This window comes from Hemitrygon akajei, chromosome 4 (genome assembly GCF_048418815.1).
Source record: "Hemitrygon akajei chromosome 4, sHemAka1.3, whole genome shotgun sequence".
Taxonomy (NCBI): Eukaryota; Metazoa; Chordata; class Chondrichthyes; order Myliobatiformes; family Dasyatidae; genus Hemitrygon; species Hemitrygon akajei.
This window is the reverse complement of record NC_133127.1, coordinates 40867082-40889457: the sequence shown is the minus strand read 5'-3', so window position 1 is coordinate 40889457 and position 22376 is coordinate 40867082. Positions and strand designations below refer to the sequence as shown.

At 42.6% G+C, this 22376-nt stretch overlaps 1 protein-coding gene across 5 annotated transcripts in view; it reads right to left on the bottom strand.

Annotated features, from left to right (window-relative positions):
- LOC140726275 (netrin receptor UNC5C-like) overlaps positions 1-22376 on the bottom strand; it is a 359820-nt gene that overhangs the window by 22921 nt on the left and 314523 nt on the right. For 2 of the 5 annotated variants that reach the window (XM_073042431.1, XM_073042435.1), the window contains exons 7-11: positions 21962-22126; positions 15137-15193; positions 9879-10070; positions 5541-5894; positions 3700-3787 (exon numbers count right to left, since the gene is read on the bottom strand). In XM_073042431.1, the coding sequence (XP_072898532.1) occupies positions 3700-3787; positions 5541-5894; positions 9879-10070; positions 15137-15193; positions 21962-22126 (856 nt within the window). The remainder of the gene's footprint in view (positions 1-3699; positions 3788-5540; positions 5895-9878; positions 10071-15136; positions 15194-21961; positions 22127-22376) is intronic. The other 3 variants (XM_073042432.1, XM_073042433.1, XM_073042434.1) reach the window with 3 other exon arrangements.

Here is a 22376-nt window from a genome sequence, read left to right as displayed (position 1 = left end):
TATGGAGGGAAATAAACAGGTAATATACTGGACTGAGACCTGTTTCTTTTCCCTTCATAGTTAGCTTTATTTGTCATGTGTACTTCAAAATATGTAAACAATCAAACCTGCTGCCTGATCTGCTGAGTTCCTCCAGCATTATGCTGTGAAAGAAGCTCTTTGCAATTTAACCAGGTGGCTCAGGACGGGACTCAGCCTTCCACAGATATGAGCAATCTATCGGACTGACGCAGTCTGCAGAATGCTCTATTTTATGGTGTTATAGCCCCAGAAGCCTGGTGGCCATGTTACTGGACTCAGTGACCACTGATCCAGAGATGTGAGTTCAAGTCCCACCTCAGCTGGTCGTGAATACAAGTCCAGGCATTTAGCAAAATGTGGAGTAATCTGATGGGTTCAGTAACAGTGATGATTCAACAACCCACCTGGTTCGTTGAATTCCGCATGGCATTATTACCTACCCTGGTCTAGACACAGCAATGCAATTGGCTCATAACAGCTCCCTCTACTGGCTTGGTGTGGACATGCTTGCCAACCACAGTTCTGACATTTGATCAGTTTTATTTTAATTTAATATCCTTATCATTTTTGTACATTAGCATAGCAATAAGCACATTTCAGGGTTCAATTCCCCCTGCTGCCTGTAAGGAGTTTGTACATTCTCCCCATATCAGTGTTGGTTTCCTCCAGGTGTTCCAACTTCAACTCTAACTATACATCTTTAGAATGTGGGAGGGAGAGCTATGGGCATGTGATGTTGGAGCCAGTAGCGTGCCAACACTTGCAAGCTGTCCAGCACAATCCTTGCTGATTTGATTTGATACAAACAACGCATTTCACTATATGTTTTGAAAATTTGATGTACCAATGACAAGTATTTACTCTCTTTAAAATCTTCCAGGATCTAGCTTTCTCCCTCTTTCCACATCTACATATTGCCCATGTCTGGTGCGCTGACAGGTGTACTGCTTCACAGAGGGTGGGTTAGTATCCAAGGACAGGTAAAACTCCCTGCATACATCATGTTTTTCCACCAGTGGCAAACTGCTGATGTGTGCGGCATCGTTTTTCAGAAGACTGAAGAAAGCACAAATACAGAGACACGAGAGACTGCAGATGCCGGAACCTGGAGCAACAGACAAGCTGCTGGATGAACTCAGCTAGTCAAACAGCAGCTATTGGGGGAAAGGAGTTGGTGATATTTCAAGTTAAGACTTTGATCCAGGACATGAAATGTCAACAATTAGCACAGCATAGCAATGTGAAAAAACACTTACATGAGTGTGGGTGGTTGATTGGCTGAGAGTTGGAAGTGATGCTTTGACCACACGATTGGATCGGAGTGAGGCAGGAAGCTAAGAATCTGGAGAATCCCAATTGCACTCACTCATGTGCTAATGGAACACAGTCGTTCTACCTAAAAACAAGCGTCAGCTAACCAAGACAAAATGGGAATGATGAAGGGCTCAGGGGTGGTATGCAGGGCTCAAATTTGATACATTCCTGTGAAATAGGTGTCTCTTAACTCCCAATTCTAGCTAATTAACTTTCTCCTTTAGACTGATTCTAATGCTATGGTTATGAAAATTTGTTCCTGAAAGACTCTGCCGCTGGCTATTCGGAACGCCTGCCAGGAGATCAGAGCTTCCAAAAAGAAGGGCAAATTCAGTCCTTCAAAATAAACATTTACAAGATCTGGCTATAGTTCATAAAATCATTATGTATCGTCCAACCCTTCGCACCTTTGAGAAGGCAGTGGTGAACTATGCTTTTAAGCTGCTTCAGTCCTTCTGGTAAAAGTGTACCCCCCTGTGCCGAAGGAGAGGGAGTTCCAGGATTTGGGACTAAGCAATGGTTTCCCAAATTAGGATGGTGTAAGACTTATACAAGAACCTGCAGATAGTGTTTTCCCATTTACCTAACACTCTTATTTCCTTGGTAGTGAAGGTACGTCTTTGGGAGATGATGTTGGAATGGTGTGGTTGAGTACCTGCAGTGTGTCTTGGAGATGGTACACATTGTGACTGCAGTGGAAAGAGGGATTGTTTAGGGAGTTGGATATGATGTTGATCAACATAAAGTTGTGGATCAACATCACTATCCAACTCCTCAAAAGAAACTTAAAGAAGCCTGCTGCTTAACTTTCAAAATATTCATATTCAAAGTCCATTTATTATCAAAGAATGTAGAAATTATACAAACTTGAGATTTGTTTGCTTACAGGCAGTTGCAAAGCAAGGAACCTGAAAGAACCCAATTTTTAAAGAAGACCAACCTCCAATGTGCACAGGGAAAGAGAGTAAAAGAACAAATCATGTAAACAACAGAAGCAAGCAACAACAGCATACTGAACCAAATTGAGTCCTTAGACCCAAACCCCTGGGGCAGCCTGCAGTAGGTGCAAAGCCTTGGTATCCTGTTCATCACATTAGCAGGGCGAATCACTGCAAAATGAGCAGAAATGAAGCATGGGTGCAGTCTCACAGCGTTAGCATCGTGAAGCGAGGAACCTCCAGTCTATTTGGGCTGGCATTTAAGATTGCATTTTGCATTAGGATCCAGGCCCTGCGTCAGCGGATAGATTTCACTGCCGAAGAGGCCGTTCTCGACCTCTCCAAATTGGCCTGGAGCCCAGGGCGATCAAACCTCACCCGACTCTCGACAGCCTGCACTTCCAGATATATGGGTTGGCGTTTAGCTGTTCCAAACAGCGGATTGTACCTCACATTAGGACCTGGGCATTGCTGCGGTGAGTTGCTCCGGGCCTAGAACACGTTGCCCAGCCATTTGCTTTGGACCTGGATTTCACTACTGAAGAAACCGTTCTCGACCTCTCTAAATTGGCTTGGCACTTAGAATGATCCATCCTCACAGCCAGGTCAGCTGAACGGGTATTAGAACTCTCCTGTCATGTTTTCTCCCCTCAAAATTGTCCACTCCAACCAGCATGGCTCCAACTCCAAGTGTGTCAATTTTTCAGCACACCAGCAGGGCAAATCTTGCGAATTCACTTTTGCCTTCGCTTACCTCTTCATTGCTTGCGGTGATAGTTCATCACAATTCACATCCAAAGAAGTGTTATTAGTATTGTTTTGAATTGAATTCCTTTACTTCTGAACCACCAGTAAGCTGTTGCATGCCTTTGGTAATGCTATGTTTGGCATTGAAGATGTCCTCAGTGAGGTTGCCTATTTGTTAATATGACTTTGTTGTAAATGCTTCATTGTGGCCAACTTATGATGATTCTGTGAGGGAATTCTCAAGGAAAGTTATCAACCTTGTGTCCATGGGTTCACTCAGGTCTCTGTACTGTACTCCTCACAGAAGTCCAGATATGGTCACAGCACACAAACAAAACATTCATCTGACCGATTCCTGAAGACCTTTCTGCTCCTTACCGTGGTACTCCTCACTTCTTACAGACTTAACTGCACATTCTTCATGTGCAAGTCAAGGTTCAAGATTGTTTAACATCACTTCCTGTACACAAGTACAAACGTTTGTACATGGAAACCCATGTGTCACAGATAGAACATACAAAATTCACACTGATAGCACTGAAGATTAGGATTGAACCCAGGTTTCTGGAGCTTCATAGTGGTAACTGTAAATATAACAGTGATGTGAAGGCCTAAAGAAGTTGGGCAAAGGCACACATAAACTTTCAAGAAATACAAGTTAATGAAGATGTCTCATTACCTTATGTTGTCTCTGCGATGGACAGTCACATACACGTCATAGGCTCTTCCTGGGGGAATAGCTCCCGCTGGCACCAACAAACTCACACCTAGAGTTAATGGAACAGGAGATGAGGGCAAAATCTTATCTTACAAAACACAATTTTTCACAGTTGACAATTTTTTTTTTAGCATTTCTAAATGCCAATGCTACAGAATATGCCGAGGTTTACAGTTTTGGTTGGAAGTTACCAGATACAAAATTTCTCTTTGAGGACTAGATGAAACATTCTTCTAATAGTCAGTTTCACTGCTGTTTGTGGCTCAGTCAACGCCAGTTTAGATGCAGATGTGAGTTTAGAACAGCCAGTGTTGACACTCAAAAGAATGGGACCTTCAAGCCCCAGTATGCTTTTTAGAAGGCCATTTCACCTTCACTACAATTACCCAATTTACAGCAGCCAATTATCTATCACCTTGCATGTTCTTGGGATGTGGAAGGCAACCATAGAACAAAGGGGAAATTCATATGAAAGCATACAAACTCCACACAAAGAGCACCAAAGTTAGAGTCATAGAGAAGAAACAGGCCCTTTGGCCTATCTAGTCCAACCATTTAAACTGTCTACTCTCAACAACCTATTCAGATATGGGATAGCCCTCCCATAATATCCATGTACTTATCCAAACTTCTCTTTAACATTGAAATCAAGCTTGCATGGACCACTTGTGCTGGCAGTTCACTCCACACTCTCACAATCCTCTGAGTGAAGAAGTTTCTCCTCATGTTCCCCTTAAACTTCACTGCTTTCACCCTTAAGCCATGACCTCTGGCTGTAGGACCATCCAACCTTAGTGGAAATAGCCTCCTTGCATTTACCCTATCTATACTCATGATTTTGTATACCTCAATCAAATCTCCTCTCAATCTTCCATGTTCTAAAGAATACAGAACTAATCTATTCAATCCTTACTTATAACTCGGGTCCTCCAGACCCGGCAACCAACTTGTAAATTTTCTCTGCACTCTTTCAACCTTGTTTACATCATTCCTTTAGGTAGGTGATCAAAACTACACACCTTACTCCAAATTAGGTCTCATCAATGTCTTATACAACTGCAACATAAAACATCCCATCTTCTGTACTCAGAACATTGATATATGAAGGCTAGAAATACTACAGCGAGTAGCTCACCCGCTAGCTCCTCAAAGTTTTTCCACCATCTAGAAGACTTAGGTCAATAGTGTGATTAAATACCCTACACTTGCCTGGATGAGAGAAACACCCTCAAGAAACTCAACACCATACAGGACACAGCAGCCTAGCTGGTAGGCATCCTATTCACAGCCAGTCACACACTCAACCAGCAAATAAAAAGTCTCTGACTATCTATAATTATTTTATATATTTCTCATGTTTCCTTTCAGCCTCCGATGATCCTCAGAAAGAAAACCCAAATTTGTCCAAACTGTCCTTTCTAATCCAGGCAATATCCTAATGGATCTCTTCTGCACCCCTACCAGTGCTTACACCTTCTTCCTGAAAAAGGCGAAGTTTATCAAAACCTGGATGAGATGTCCCAGGAAATGTCATCATTTTCCTAATGAATTATAAAAAGTTTGACTTTAGCATCCCTTTCCTTTTGTTTGAAAATAACATTAAATAGTTGCTGAACTGCAAATTATGCAGTGGCAGATGGAACATCATTTAAAAGACCTGGACAGTGATGCTTTAGATGGATGTGGGGCCAATGCAGATATATGAGATTATATTAGATGGGCAGCTTGAGTGGCATGGACCAATAAGGCCAGAAGATCCATTTCTGCGCTGCTTTGCATTGACTCTGAAGTAAATTACCAACCTGAGTTGGGGATGCTGAGGTGACCTCCCAGGATGTTGAAGCTCCCCAGGGCATTACACGATGGATCCAGCTGTGGGAGCAGACCTTGGTTCTTGGTGTTCTGAGTCTCATTGTCAAGTAGTGACTCTGTTAGTTGTGGTGAGAGCTTCGAAGCCAGGTCCATGGACTCGCCTTGCGGTGTGACTCCACAAGATGAGTTGAATACCTTAATCTTGAGGTTGGGCAGTGGGTCAAGCAGCGGAGAGTTGGTCATCGGAATCTTGTCCGAGATATCATGTAGGGCGTACATGGGGCCTCTATACATGGCTGCAGCAGCAGTGAGGTCTGGCTGCACGGCGAGGAGGTGGGAGTTATCTGCACAGGGAGAAAGCAGAGGATCATGGTATGTTGGGTTCTATCAGGCCCCAACAGAAAAAAGTCAAGTACTAGTTCCTCATCTCATTCCTCTAGAGAAAGATCTGATATACAACTGGACCATTATACCACACTTTCACAGGTCACAGTTGTTCACCGGATCAATTCACATTCATAACACAGCATCTATCAGGAGACTCTTTGACCTTTTATTTTAATCCCCCATGACTCTGAAGAGAAAGGAAATGGACGATCCTAAAGTTCTCCCCATTCATTGCTAAGATCATAAGCATGAGTTAACCTAAAGTTCTTCATGTTTACTAATGGTGTTAGGACTGTCTTCACCTTATTCCCAATTAACAGATGCTCACTATACAGTGGACCAGCAAACAATCAGCTGGAGAAATTCTAGGGGGCCAAGCACCATCTAGGGGTGGGGTAGAAGGGGGAGGAAGAATTGTCCATTTTTCAGTTTGAAAACCTGTATCAGGACAAGCAGGTTGAAACCGAGAGGTAGTGGTGCAGGGAGGGAACGACAGAGAATGATAGAAGGGAAGAGAGAGAGAGAGATAAGAACATAAGTACATAAGAACAGTCTTCTAGGGAGGTTGTTTGCTAGTGCTGTTGGGGAGGCTTCAAACTAATATGGCAGGGGAATGGGAACCCACACAGAAAAGAAGAGGGAAGTGATGCAGAGACCAAAGCTAGAGTTAGTGAAGAAAAAAGTAAGAGCAGAGCACATAAAAGTAAAAAGCAAAAATTGCATAAGTCACCAGATTCTAAAAGGACAATGAGTATAAAGGCACTTTATCTAAATGCCCGTAGTATTAGAAACAAGGTTAGTGAACTTGTGGCACAGATCAGTACCAAGACATATGATTTAATGGCCATTACAGAAACCTGGTTGCAAGGTGGAGATGACTGGGAATTAAATATCCAAGGGTATCAGGTAATACGGAAAGATAGGCAGGAGGGCAGAGGAGGTGGGGTGGCGCTCTTGATTAGGGATGAGATCAGGGCGATTGTGAGAGACGATGTAAGATCTACAGAGTAGAATGTTGAGTCCATTTGAGTAGAGCTTAAGAATAGTAAAGGGAAAAAAATCACTGGTGGAAGTTGTCTATAGGCCACTTAATAAAATTATTGCAGTGGCAGAGGCGATTAACCAAGAAATAATTGGGGCTTGTAAGAACGGAACGACAGTTGTCATGGGGGATTTTAACTTCCACATAGATTGGGTGAATCAGGTTGGTCAAGGAAGTCTTGAGGAGGACTTCATAGAATGCATCCGTGATGGCTTTCCTGAGCAGCATGTTAGTGAACCTACAAGGGAAAATGCTATCTTAGATCTAGTCCTGTGAAATGAGGCAGGTAAAATTAACAATCTTATAGTCAGGGATCCACTTGGAAAGAGTGATCATAGTATGATTGAATTTCGCATTCAGATGGAGGATGAAATAGATCTAAAACTAGTGTACTATGCTTGAACAAGGGAGACTACAACAGGATGAGGGAGGAGTTGGCTATTATGGATTGGGAGCACAGGCTATTTAGTAGGACAGTTGAGGAACAGTGGAATACTTCCAAAGATATTTTTCACAGTGCTCAACAAAAGTATATTCCAGTCAAAAGTAAGGACAGTAAGTGTGGGACCTTGGATAACTAAGGAAATAAAAGATAGTATCAAATTAAAAGCTCATGTATACAACTTTCAAAGAGTAGTGAGACTGGAGGATTGGGAAAGCTTTAAAAAGCAACAGAGAACAACTGAACAAGAAATAAGGAAAGGGGAGATAGAGTATGAAAGTAAATTAGCACAAAATATAAACACACATAGCAAAAGTTTTTATAAATATGTAACGCAGAAGAGGGTGGCTAAAGTCAATGTAGGTCCCTTGGAAGACGAGAAGGGGAAATTGATATTGGGAGATAAGGAAATGGCTGAGGCATTGAATGACTTTTTTGTGTCGGTCTTCATGGTGGAGGACACGTCTAATATGCCAAAGAAGGATGTTATGAACGAAATGAGAGGTGAGGACCTCAGTAAAATCACTGTCACTAAAGAGATAGTGATGAGCAAACTAGAGGGCCTGAAGGTAGATAAGTTCCCTGGTCCTGATGGGATGCATCCCAGGATGCTGAAGGAATTGGCGGAGGTTATAGTAGATGCGTTGGTAATCATTTATCAAAACTCTCTAGACTTTGGGCAGGTCCCGGCAGATTGGAAAACAGCAAATGTCATGCCACATTTTTAAAAAGGATATAGGCAAAAGATGGGCAACTATAGGTCAGTTAGCTTAACATCTGTAGTTGGGAAAATGCTTGAAGCTGTCATTAAGGAAGAAATAGCAAAACATTTAGAAAGGAGTGGTTCCATTAGACAGATGAAGCATGGATTCAGAAAGGGCAGGTCCTGTTTGCCAACTTTCTGGAGTTCTTTGAGGACATAATGAGTGCAGTGGATAGAGGGGAACAGGTGGATGTCGTATACTTGGATTTCCAGAAGGCGTTCGATAAGGTGCCGCACAAGAGACTTATAAATAAGATACGGATGCATGGAGTCAGAGGAAGTGTATTGGCATGGATAGTGGATTGGTTAACTAATAGAAGGCAGAAAGTTGGTATAAATGGGAGTTTCTCCGGTTGGCAATCTGTGGTGAGTGGGGAGCCGCAGGGGTCGGTGTTGGGCCTGCAGCTGTTTACCATTTACATTGATGATTTGGAAGAGAGGACTGAGTGTAGCGTGGCAAAATTTGCTGATGACACAAAACTGAGTGGAAAAGCAAATTGTACAGAGGATGTGGAGAGTCTGCAGAGGGATATAGGTAGGTTAAGTGAGTGGGTCAAAGTCTGGCAGATGGAATACAACGTTGGTAAATGTGAGATCATCCATTTTGAAAGGAATAATAGATGAAAAGATTATTATTTAAATAGTGAAAGATTGCAGCATGCTGTTGTGCAGAGGGACTTGGGAGTGCTTGTTCACAAATCGCAAGAAGTTGGCATGCATGTACAACATGAAGACAAATGGAATGCTGGCCTTCATTGCTTTAGGGATTGAAATCAAGAGCAGGGAGCTCATGCTGCAACTATACAGGGTACTGATGAGGCCGCACCTGGAGTACTGTGTGCAGTTCTGGTTTCCATACTTGAGGAAGGATATACTGGCTTTGGAGGCAGTGCAGAGGAGGTTCACCAGATTAAAGGGGTTAACCTATGAGGAAAGATTGAATCGCCTGGTTCTATACTCTCTGGAGTTCAGAAGAATGAGAGAGGATCTTATAGAAACATACAAAATTTTGAAAGGATAGATAAGATTGAAGTAGGAAAGTTATTTCCATTGGTAGGTGAGACTACAACAAGGGGACATTGCCTCAAGATTCAGGAGAGAAGATTTAGGATGGAGATGAGGAAAACTGTTTTTCCCAGAGAGTGGTGAACCTGTGGAGTTCTCTGCCCAGGGAAGCAGTTGAGGCTTCTTCACTAAATATATTTAAGATACAGTTAGATAGATTTTTATATAGTAGGGGAATTAAGGGTTATGGGGAAAAGGCAGGTAGATGGAGCTGAGTTTACGGACAGATCAGCCACGATCTTATTGAATGACGGGACAGGCTCAATGGGCCGGATGGCCTACTCCTGCTCCTATTTCTTATCGTCTTATGTAAACTAAGGGAGAGAGAGAGTGTCTGACAGGGTGAAAGGAACAGAGAAAAGGAAAAAGGAAAAGAGAGAATAAGGGGGCAAGGGACAGGGAAGGAAGAGGGGGAGATGGAGTTTCTGTTGTGTAAATTCTTAATTTTTTTGACATTGGATTTTAGTTAGTGTCTGAGATCTGGTGGAAGGTTTGTAGTGTAGACTTAGATAATGATAAAAGATACAGACCCCCAGTCCTACCCTTCTCTCAAGAGGTTCAAATATATAACAAGCCTCAGAGCATAATATCTGGTCAAAGTTTAAACATTAAGAAGAATCTCATCCAACCTGGCCTGGACGTCTTGACATTCACTGGCTGGAAAGCGCCGTTCAGGGCTGCAGTGTCTCTGATGTCGGATCTGAAGTCGTGGTGGTTCTTGCGGTATACAAACATCACCACCACCAACAGAATGGCCAGGCACACGATCACAGCCACAGCCACTGCCACATAGAGCGCGATGTCATCAGAGCCTGGAGCAGCTGCAGGGGGAACGAGAACAGAGGGAGTTGGAAACCACCACCAGCCAGCAGGCACATGGAACATGCTTAGCAGGACTGCTCCTCGCTCTCCAACTCTTGTGGTGCAAGAACCCCTCACTATTCCAGAGCTAATGCTGTAATTATCTCTCTGCTTAGCCTAGGTGATGATGGACAAATGCCAGTCTTGTTTCTACTGGTAATTTTCATGTCGGATTCAGGAAATTGATATTTCAAATTTCTGTACAGTGACTTGAGCCTGCAATATAGGCTGATGCTCCCAATGAAGAATGGGACTGGATGGGATATTAAATTAAGGTCTCAGCTGTCCTGGATGCAGAAGACCCCACAATATCCCAAAGAAGTGCAGAAGCATTAATCCCTGGAGACCAGATCGATACTTATCCTCAATCACTATTGCAAAAGCAGGTCACCATCAACATTGCTTGCTTTGTCTGAGAAGATGCAGTGAGCAAATTGACCTTGCAATGATTATGGTCAACCATTTTTGAAATGATCTGTGTCACCCAATTACTATATTAATCCCATTTTTAAAATTTGCAACACATTTTCCATTAACTGTCTCCACTCTTACGCTTACCAACATTCCATGGATAGCTTAGAGTAGTCAATAAGCCTGCCAACCCGCACCTTACTGGGATGTGGGAGGGAACCAAAGCAACTGGGAGAACCATAAGTAGCATGCAAACTCCACACAGACAGCATCAAATGTCAGGATTGAACCAGGGTCACTAGCTGCACTACTGACTGTGGCACTGTCCCGCCCTAAAAGAGGGAACTCTTCAGAAGTCTCTCAATACATATAAAGAGCTGTAGAATGGCTCACAGTTACAAATGAAAGTAGATATTCCTATTCTTTTTCAGAATGGGAGCCCTTTATGTTGACAGATGAAGGCAAAATCCAAACTAACTTAGAGTTCAAGGAATAGAGCTGCGTGTTAGCATTACATCATCCTTGAAGCTGTATCTCAGGTTTTCAGCATCTGCAGCTTTTTGCAGCTCTAGTGAAGGCACAGTATTCTGTGGGAGTACAACCTGTTGACATTCAAAACTAAACTATCTGCAGACTAAGGACTTCAGAAGAGCACAGGATGCAGGAGCAGGAGTAGGTCGCTCGGTCTCTCAAGCTTGCTCTACCCTTCAATATGATCATGGCTGATCTATGCAGGCTTCAACTCCTCTTCTCTGCCTGAAGCCCGTAACACTCAATTTTTCACATATTTATTTGTCTCCATCTCAAATTTGCAAATGATCCAGCTTCAGGGGCAGGGAACTCCGGAAATCCACCTCTCTCCAGGAGAAAATTTAAATAGCTGGCTCCTGATTTTGGAGTTATGTTCTTTTTTCTGTAATTCCCCCCACTACTGGAAACATATTGATAGTATCTGAAAGATTTTATAAGTTCACACCTCACTCCAAACTCCAAGGAATTTAGACCCAAAGCTTCTCATGGTAGGAGAACCTTCTCATCCCAGGGATTATACTGATGAATCTCCTCTGGACTGCCTCCAGTGTTATTCTATCTTTTTTGTCTCTGGTAAGGAGATCAAAACTGTGCACAGTATTCCAGCCGTGGCCTGACATATGTAAACTAGTACAGAATTTACTATTCCTTAACTCCAACACCTTTGCAGTAAAGGTCAACATGCCATTGGCCTTCTTAACCACATTTTGGACCTATCTGCTGGCTTTTTGTAATTCATGAACTAGAACAACTGATGTCTTTGTATTTATTTTCAATCTCTCTCCATTTAGCAAGAAATTGAAAATAAGTAAATTATCCATGTACCTTTTGATTCCTGTTACTAAAGTGCATGTCCTCACATTTCTTCCCCATTCTGATGTTTGATCTGGACAACAGCTGAACCTCTTGACCAGGTCTGCATGCTTTTATGTCACTGAGTTGCATATTTGCATTAATGAGCATGTATACAGCTATACATACATACATAATAAAGTGGCGAATATATTTTGCCTTCATTCTTCCTCATCTACTTTTTTGCAAATATAACATGCATTCAAATAAAGCCTGAGCTTTGATTCTTTAGCATTTTTACTAACTCTAGATTTGTTCTGTGCTGTTTACTTGTATTTCCATTTTCTGCTCCAGCCTGTCACACTTTTCTCATCAAATCTTCCCTTACCCATACTGTGACACCACTCTCTCATTTCCTTTCCATTTAATAACCATCCTGTTCTTGGAAACTACCCTTATTATTTAATTTAAAAGCCTTTCTCAAGCCGTGTTTATGCAATTCACCAGGACATTGGTGCCAGACGATTCAGATATAGCCCATCCCTGAGTAACAGTTCTCTCCTCCCCAGCACTGGTGCCACTGAAGGTTATCACTCTTGTGGTTCTGCTTTTCAATTTTGCCCTGAACTCCTCATTAGCCCTCAGTAGAAGTTTCTCCCTCATTTTATCTATCCCTATAACATCTTTGTCGACAATGACTACAGGGTTTTCTCTTTCTCCCAATCCAAATTCTTCATCATCTCAGATGATGAAGACCTGGCACCAGGCAGACAACACAGCTCCTGAGACTGTCTTTATGGTAAAGTGTGGTGCCTGTTCTCCTAACTATGCAATCCTCAGTATCTACACTTCTCTTTCCTCCCCAGCCCTCCCGCTGCACCACCTCAATGGCTCCTAGGACACGGTACTATGTACAATTTGCATTATCCTTCCTGCATTCCCCAGCCTCATCCACAGGGGAACAAGAATCTCCTATCTGTACAACTGCACCAATTTTCATTTACGTAGCAGCCTATCTGTACCATCATTTATGTGCAGAGGCACTGCATTCCTGAAGAGCCCAATATTAATTTTGGGATTGTTTCTTCAAATTCTAACTCAGTGGAGGAAATAAATTCTCTGCTCCCACTCTCTGAATCCTCTTTACATCCTGGTTAGATCACCCACTAATCTCCGAGGATTATTCGCCAAATTTACAAACATTCTAAACCCTTTCCTACAGCTTCTTTCCATTAATAAAATGGAGTTGTTCAGTGAGGGAAATCAAGATCAATTCTGTGAACCTTGGGAACACTGCTTGTGTTTACCTTCAAAATCACATTAGCTTGCAGAAGCAGCAATTCTTAAAGTAAGCCAGGATAATTGTTGACGCCACTGGCACTGACAAATTAAACAGACAATTTCTGAATGTGCCCAATGCATAAACTGCTGCAGTAATTCAGCAGATTGAGCAGCATCGGTGAAGGGCAAGGAATTGTTGACAATTGGCTCAGAACCCTGCATCAGTCTTGGAGGTCCTTCTGCCCCCATGGATGCTGCTTTACCTGCTGAGTTTCTCCAGCAGATTGTGTATTGTTTCAGATTCCAGCATCTGCAGTCTTTTGTCCTCCATTCTAATCTGTCTGGTGTTCTCTTCATCTCAACTCTGATTGGTTGATGGACAGTGTTAATACTTACAGGGACATCAAGACACTGACCAAGATATAGGAAAGGCAGGACAAGCTAAAAAAAAAACAGACCTATAATAGCATTTAGTATCTGATAAACCCAGTCATAATAGAATATGGCATAACTCCAGCAATGTGGGTTCGATTCTAACCTCTGGTGCTGTCTGTGTAGCTGTAATAGATTGCTCCTAGTATATAGGTGAGTGATGGAGTCTGGGGCAAGTTGATGGGAATGTGGAAAGAATAAAATGGGTTTGGGTAGAGTTACTGTAAATGAATGCCTGATGGTTAGCATGAATTCAGTGGACTGAATGGCCTGTTTCATTCTTGACCCTTTAAAGAAACTTACATTCATGATTAATGTAGTGTCCAATTACTTCCATCCAGTTTAGGGAAGGGAATCTTATCACAACTGCTTTGGAAATGGCTGAGAGGGATGGAGGGATGTCCCAGAGGGAGACAAAGTGAGAGGGAGGGAGTGAAGGATCCAGGTTTCCAACTCCTCCTGCATGTAGAACTGTTTCAAACTTCACATTGAAATGTCTGGCTTCATTCTGTAGACACTTCCACCTAGTCCCAGACACCCCACCAATGGGGATTACTCTCTTCCTCCTCCCTGTTGGTTCTCCCTAACCTCCTAAACTCTTTGAACAGTTCAACTCATAACCCTGTAAATTCTAGGAAATACAAACACAGTTTGTGTGATCTCTGTAACAGAGGAGGACAGAGCCGGAGAGCACGGCAGTGGGAATCTTGTGACACACACACACACACACACACACACACACACACACACACACACACACACACACACACACACACACACACACACACACACACACACACACACACACACACACACACACACACACACACACACCGCCCCCCCCCCCGCCCCAATGTAAGTAGCCACCCCAGTTCTTTCACACCTACTCATAGCCAATACACTAGGAATCTCCTTTGTCCCTCAAACACACAAACATGTGACTAGCAGGGAGGGTGTTTCAAACTAGCGCAAAAGATTCCTGCGTAATATTCCAATTCTCCAAAATTCCAAGGAATAAAGTTGCAGCTTGCTGAATCTTTTCCTCTGAGTCCTGGCAACATTCTTGGAAACCTCGCCAGCTTATTGGTAACTTTCCCGAGGCAGAGTAACCAAAAATGAACAGAATAGTCCAAGAGTGGCCTCACCAATATCTTGTCTAACTTCAATATTGTATCCCAAATTCTATTCTCAGTGCCCTGACTGATGAGTATGGAGATAGGACACTGATCACCCAGTACAGGGTTTGATAGGCTAGCCTGGTGTCAACTGGATGGGAATGCTTCAGAACAACTTTGGAGGTCAGAATGCTTTCCTTATCACAAATGACGTGGTTAATTCTATTTGGAAAGGATTTCCAGATGTCCAATGAATCTATCTCTCAACCAATAGGTCGACATCTAATATGCAAATCAGGGAGCCACGAAGGGCAATGGGCTGCAGTTTTATCCCAGGTCCTGAGCCCCATCACTCCATCCACCACCTCAAATGTAAACAACACTATAGCAACAAATCCAGCATGTAATCTCAAAAGATGAGGTAAACAAAAGTAAAAAAGGAAACACAAGGGAATATAACTTACAGGAATATCCAAAATCTGTGCGACCTTTTGGTTCTTTGGAAATTTGATAAAACAAACCTTAAAGAAAATAAGCAAAGAAAAAAAGAAAAGAAATGAAAAAAATTAAATGTTCACAAAAACATAGGCATTAACATAACAACCGGCCAAACATGGCAGCCATGTCCTCAATATCATCAGTGAAGGCCACATAGTGTTGATTGGATTCTGCAATTCTGGGCATTGAAGTATCTGATTACATTATGTATTGCAATTGGGGTCAGAAAGGCAACCACAAGAGAATTTAAATTCTTTGACAAATTTAGTAGCTGGAATTGCTTTTTGTGCCAACATGTTTACTTAAGAGCCTTTTAAGCTTCAGTGTTCCTTAGTTCTGAACACCAAGTGGTGTGTGGGATTATTCTGACTGACTTTGTGCAGGGTGCTGGTCAAAGGTTGCAGTTTTAGGGACTCTCTGGTATTTTCCCTGTTTAAATTCAATGCCTACTTATTAGGTGGCACAATAGGTGCTGCCTCCCAGCTGCAGTGTCCTGGGTTCAATGCTAACCTCAGGTGCTCTGTATGTGGAGTCTGCATGTTCTTCCTTTGAATGCATGGGTTTTCCCCCCAGTGCTCTGGTTCGTTCCCACATCCCGAAGAGCTGCGGGTCATTTGGTTAATTGGCTGCTGTAATTTGCTCCTAGTATGTAGAGTTAATGGGAATGTGGGGAGAAGAAGTTGCAGAGAATCTAAGGGGATAGGATTGATTTGAGAGACAGCATAGACTCAAAGAATCATAGGGTTATGTACGTGGCAGAGAAGCAGGCCATTCGGCCCAACTTATCCATGCTGTCTATGTTGCCTGTCTAAGCTAGTCCTAATTGCCTGTGTCTGGCTCACATCTCTGTAAAGTTTGTTTAACTGTGCCTCTATCTTCTCTCTCAAGTGGAATTAAATACCTTTTTGACTAGAGAAGTGCAGGCTGAGACCCTGCAGGTGCTCTAGGTGATATTGATTCTTCAAACAGCATCACCAAAACAGATCGCTTAGTTATCATGCCATCATTGATCCTGGGACCTTGCTGTGACTGCTACATTTCCCAGCACTACAACACGCGAAGTGGGGCAGCCCGAGATTGTGCAAGAAGCTGCATAAATATAAGATTAATCTTCTTGCAAATCACTGCCAGCTACCTAGCTGAGAGCGAAAGAAATCTTCAGGAGTACAGAAATGTTCAGAAGGTGCAAAAAGATTTTTTTCTGTATTTTCTTTCCAAAGTTGTATTTGTTAGTAATGGCAAAAAGAAGGGTGAAAGTGAAGAACTTGGCTTGTAGGGTAATGAAAAGCACATCTTCTTTCTGACTGGCTCCAGGAAGTTAGCGCACATGGACTTGTAATGCTAGAGGAACCAGGTCATCTGATAAATCTCCAGGAACATTCGGTCAGCTGACAACTCTTTCCAGTGGCCATGGACATGATAATTAGTTCTAATTACACAGTGACTGATATGCAGAGGCTTTTTAAAGCAGTTACATAGTCAGAATAAAGAATCTGGTGGAGGAACTCAGGAGGTCGAGTAGTGTGGCTGTAGTGAATTGAAACCCTGCGTACATTCCCCAAAGATGCTGCTTGACTTGCCCTGTTCCTGATGCAAGGTTGCTCCAAATTCCAGCATTTGCTCCCTCTTGTGTCTCCAGATTATTAGGATAGTTTGCCATCATTAATTGGGAGAAAGATTCTGCCTTTTGGTTCTTCCTTTCAATTTTAAAGATCATATCGTGTGGAAAGAGGCCATGGGGAGAGAGACAATGATTGGGGACAGGGATTTCTGCTAGATTGGCTAAATGAGATCCACCAGCTCTGTGCCAACCCTACAAAATTATCCTTCTTCTCCCCAGATTCCCCACGGACACCTTCTCCTGAATGTGGAACAAGTGGATACTTGGTACGCTATTCCATAATGTTCGGCATCTCATTGCTTTTGGTCAGTATCTGATCACCATACCTGCCGAGGTTTCATCATCAATCACTGGAGAATTGGTTCCAAGGAGCAGGAGGCCACCCGGTCTTTGAGTCTGCCCTAGAGTTCTATCACATAACACCCAATCCCAACTAGCTAGAACTTCTGCCTCTGAGTCAGAAGACTGCTATGTTCATGTGACACCTGAAGGGAGTGAAGCACTGTCAGAAATGGTCTTTTAAATGAGACATCACCAATGCCCTCCCTGCCCCAAGAGTATAGAAGATCTCTGCTGCTCCTTTTAAGAAGAGTGGAAGTAGTCTCAATACCCTGACCTATTGTTCTCCCTCAATGAAACATGGTCATCCAACTTACAACTGATGAATTTGTTCTGAAATGTAATCAGTGTTCGGTGTCATTGTCATAGAGAAACAGTGTGGAAAGGCCTTTCGGCCTATTGAGTCCATGCCAACCATCAAGCATCTATTTTTACACTAATATTACCCTAGCCTAATTCGCTTACTCCCATCAACTCCCTCCAGACTCTATCTCTCACCTACACACTATATTTCCTTCCATATTCATACATCTCATCATATTTATACTGCTGCGTAAGTTTTGTATAATTTATGTTAATTTAAGCTGATTAAGTTTATGCTTAGGATGTACTGTGCTGCAAAAAGCTCACTGCCATGGCATTTATACCCCACACCAAGCGTGAACTTAAACTTGGACACCTGGGGAAATATACAGCAACCAAACAACCTCCCAACATGCCCATTTTTGGGATATGGGTGTAAACTGGAGCACTGGAGGGAAACCTATCCGGTCATGAGGAGTACGTGCAAACTCCACACAGATAGCACCTTAGGTCAGGACTGAACCCGAGCCTGGGTTTCAGTCAGTCAGAAAGCTGCTGTACCAGAGGGACCACTGAGTCAACCTGGTCATTTGTAATCATGGGATCTAAAAGTAATTTAAAGCACTGAGGAGGATTGGCAGAATTCCTTGCCTAAATCTGGGATAACAATTAGGTGTAATAATGATGGAGTGTGACATTTCTTTCTAGGTCAGTTCCTGTCTGTTCCCGATATATGATGTGAAAGATTCCGTATTGTAACTTAAAGTGACCCGGGTGTCGCTCAATAAACATAAACAAAATTGGAAATACTTTGCAAATCGGGAAAAGAAGCCTCCCTGGGAAATGAATCAGAGTTGATTTTTAGTTCTAAATCCTATCATCATGAATTCTGGCAAGAGGGTCTTTGATCTTAAGGATTAACTCTGGCTCACTGTGCCTGATCTGCTGAATGTTTGCAATTCTTTTTTCTTATTTTAGAGTTACAGAATCTGCAAGTATTTTCCCTCCAGTTTTTTAATCAACAGAATTGATGTGGCCCTTAACCACATTGCTATTTTGGGATCTTGCTGTGTACACATTGGCTGCCGTATTTCCTGCATTACGACTGTGACTATACTTGAAATGCACCCCTGTTGGCTGTGACACTTCCTGGGATATCCTGAGAGAATGCGAGGTGTAGTGGCAATGAGTGCCTTTCTCTCTCAACACTTCTCCCAGCCTCTGGTCCACCATCAAGAGCCAATGCGCAAGGCCAGCTGAGCGCTGGGCAAATCCAGCATGGCTGGTTTAGGCAGTGTGCTGTTCTGCTGATAATCCCTCCTTGAGGTTTCATTTCAAAGCATCTATTGACTACACTTCTTGCTGCCTCAGTAAAGCAGCCAATGTAATCAAAGCATCCTCCCACCTCAGAAATGTTCTCTTCTACCACTTCCCATTGGATACAAAAGTATGAAAGCAAGTACCATTGACTGAAGAACAACATCCATCCTGTTGATATGACTATTGAATGGAACTCTCTTACCAATCTACCTGGTTATTGTCTTTCAAAGTATTGCCTGTCTGCACTGCACTTTCTCTATAACTGCAACACATTATCTGCATTTTTTCCACTTGTACTACCTCAAAGTAGTGATGTGATGAAGAGATCCATATAGATGGCGTGCAAAAACAAAGCTTTCATTGCACCTTAGTACGTCTGACAACAATAAACCAATTTACCAATTGGTTATTCCCTTCCATGTTACTCCCCCCACAGCTCTGCAAATACTTTCCATTAATTATATCCATATTTCCATGTAATTTTCTGTCCAATCCTCTCTCCATCAGCTTCCAGATCCGAATGGGAATTTGAACATGGCTCTGTGGGTTTGTGAGTGGGAATATCTATGTTCCTAGGAATGTTCCCTACACTGGACATTGCCCCAGATTCAGGGAGGGAATTCTTCTGGTCCTCAGACATACTTTAAATGTGCCTCTGGACACCATTATTCCAAATGACAAGGACGGTGTGGCACAGATGGCAGAGCCACTTCCTCACAGTCCCAGAGATCCAGGTTCAATCCTGACCTTGGGTACTGTCCGTGTCAAGTTTGCACACATTCCCTGTAACTGGGTGGATCTCTCCCAGGGCACCGGTTCTCTCCCACATACCAAAAACATGCAGATTGGTGGGTTAATTGACCACTGTAAATTGCCCCTAGGTGCAATGTATTATCCCTGTTTGCATTCACTATTAAATCAAGTGGGTTACAATACTATTACCCTGCCCATTCTCCTGTACACTCTAATTGACAGGAAAATTGGTGCATGACGTAAAGCCTCAGAAACACGTCTGTAGTTTCCTCCTCGTTAGTGAGTGGGCATTTCTCTACCAGGAGGTGACAGTAAAGATCCAGACAGCTTCATGACCAGCATTGCCACCCAGTGGGCTATATGGGTATTGCCACCAATTGAAAATGCATGCTTACAATAATTGGAAATTCTCATATTTCTTTAGCATATCAAAGGGAGCTATTCAATTTATCGTCCATGCCAGCTATCATTGCATTCCCCATCGCCTACATTGTCACACACACCCTTGATCTCCTATCATCTGCTAACATTTGAGGTAATTTACTACAGCCACTTAACTGTCCTATCTGCACATTATTGGGATGTGGGAGGAGGATGGAGCAATCAATGGAACCCACCCAGTCACAGGGAAAATTCTACACAGATAGCACCAGGATTGAACTGAGCTCCCTGGAGCTGCAAGACCGCAGCACTACACGCAGCACTGCTTCCTCTAGACAATGGTATTTCTACTGTGTTTCTTATTTGTTGATTATTTTATGTTGAAGTGCACTGATACTACTCTTCCTTATAAGTGCAAACAATCTCTCTATGCCCACTTGGTTAAAACCTTTCATAATTTTAGTTTTCTTTATTAGGTCACCCCTCAAACTTTTGAAGGATATTTCTAAGATTCCTTTTTGCTCTGGGAGTTGGGCTTGCACTAAAGTTACTACATTTTGGATAAATTCTGTTTTAAATCCACATCACAGTAAGAGTTTTACTTTATACACAGCTCTCATATTTGTCAATTAATTGCAGCTCAATTAAATAAATATTATTTCTTTCTTATGAAGAAATCCAAAATAAATACACTGCTACTTCATTTGTTTCTCTGTGCAGTTAAACCCAAGTTCCACACTCACGATCAGGCTGGGTAAGTGGGATAGGAGGACAGAAAGCATTTCCTCAGGATGTCCTAAAGCATTTAGAAGCCAAGGGCAGTTTATCTTGAAGTTCAGTCAATGAGTCATAACACAGTAAGATTATTAATCAGCATTATCAATTGGTTAGTTTGAGGTTATATGGACAAAAGAATAGGGTTAGTAAAGGAGATCGGTGGCTCTGTGAAACAATGCTACAAAACTATTGGGGAGACCAGGTAGGATTGTTTGTCTGCATTCTGCAGTGGGGCTTGAACCCACAGTTCTCTGGATCAGAGGGAGCTTACCTCGAGCTATAGACAAAAGCAAATAAGCACATAATTTGCCAACTGTGTGACAAGTGCTTTATTTGATGGCTTGACTCTCCTTTAAATTCTGATGCATTTCTAATTGAGTTTACCTGATACTGTTCCACTCTGGGATATACCCTGAAGTTCTGGGGCTTCAGCAGGAAGGTTATAAGGGTGTAGTTGGAGAGGGGAGATACTGTTTTTTTTCTAGCTGTACGTAATCTCCTCTGAGGGCCCTTAGCTACAATCACGGACATACACCTACGCTCACACGCAAACTCACAAATACAAACACTGAAATACATAAACGTGCACTCACTCAGATATACACATAGACATGCACTCAAACGCTCATGTCTATAGATATTCATATATACTGTATGTAAACACAAACACAGAACGCACATATGCATATACACACTTACACATTAAAACATGCAGATAAGCACACATATATGTTAACATGCAAGTACATACATATACACATAAATCCACACATTTGCACACATGAAGCTTCGCACATTCATAAACACAATATATGCACACACAGATATACACATGCAATTACATCCATATACATACACAAACACACACGGATGCAAAGATAAGCAAGCATGTAGAGAATTATATGTGCATGAACATAAAGACAGAATGAGACATACTGATAGGTACAGAAGTCCAAAGGATGCACAGACACACACAAAGACAGCGAGGCATTTTGACAAAGACCCAAGATGCCTAGGCGTATATTGGTCTAGTTTACTACAGTGGGTCATTGACTCTAAAACACTCTGGGACATGCTGAGGTTGGGAAAGACACTGAGTAGATGCAAGAAGTTTGATGCTTGGTCAACACTTCTGCGGGAGGAGTAGACAGATGGCAGGCACACAGTATGGAACAGGAGGGGAAGGCGCAAAAAGCTCAATATTATAGCAGGGAATGGGCGGAGGGTTCAGGAGAGGGTTACACAGGTGAGCACTGTGACCATGGCAAGGTTACAGTGCACGTGGCTCCTCACTTACTTTGCATGCATAACCCATCAGTGCAGTTTTTGGAGTCTAGCACTGGTCCTTGGCAGTCCTTCCCACCGGTTTTAGGGGAGGGGGCGGTGCACTCCCTCCTCCGCCAGTGCATGCATTCCGTCCCACACGTTGACCACTTGCTCCACTCTGTCCACCCACCATCCACTACAAGAGAAAAACGTCAGTACACAAGTTCATAAGGGGAGATGTTGACTTCCAGTCACAATAGTAAACCACCCACCATGCTACTTAGAATCATAGAGCCATGGAAACAGGCTCCTCAGACCATCTGGTCCATGCTCAACAAGGTATCCATACAAGCTAGTTCTACTTGTCTGAGTTTGGCCGCTCCCTCTAAACCTTTCCTATCCACGTACTTGTTCAAAAGCTTTTGAAATTCTCTTACTATACCTGC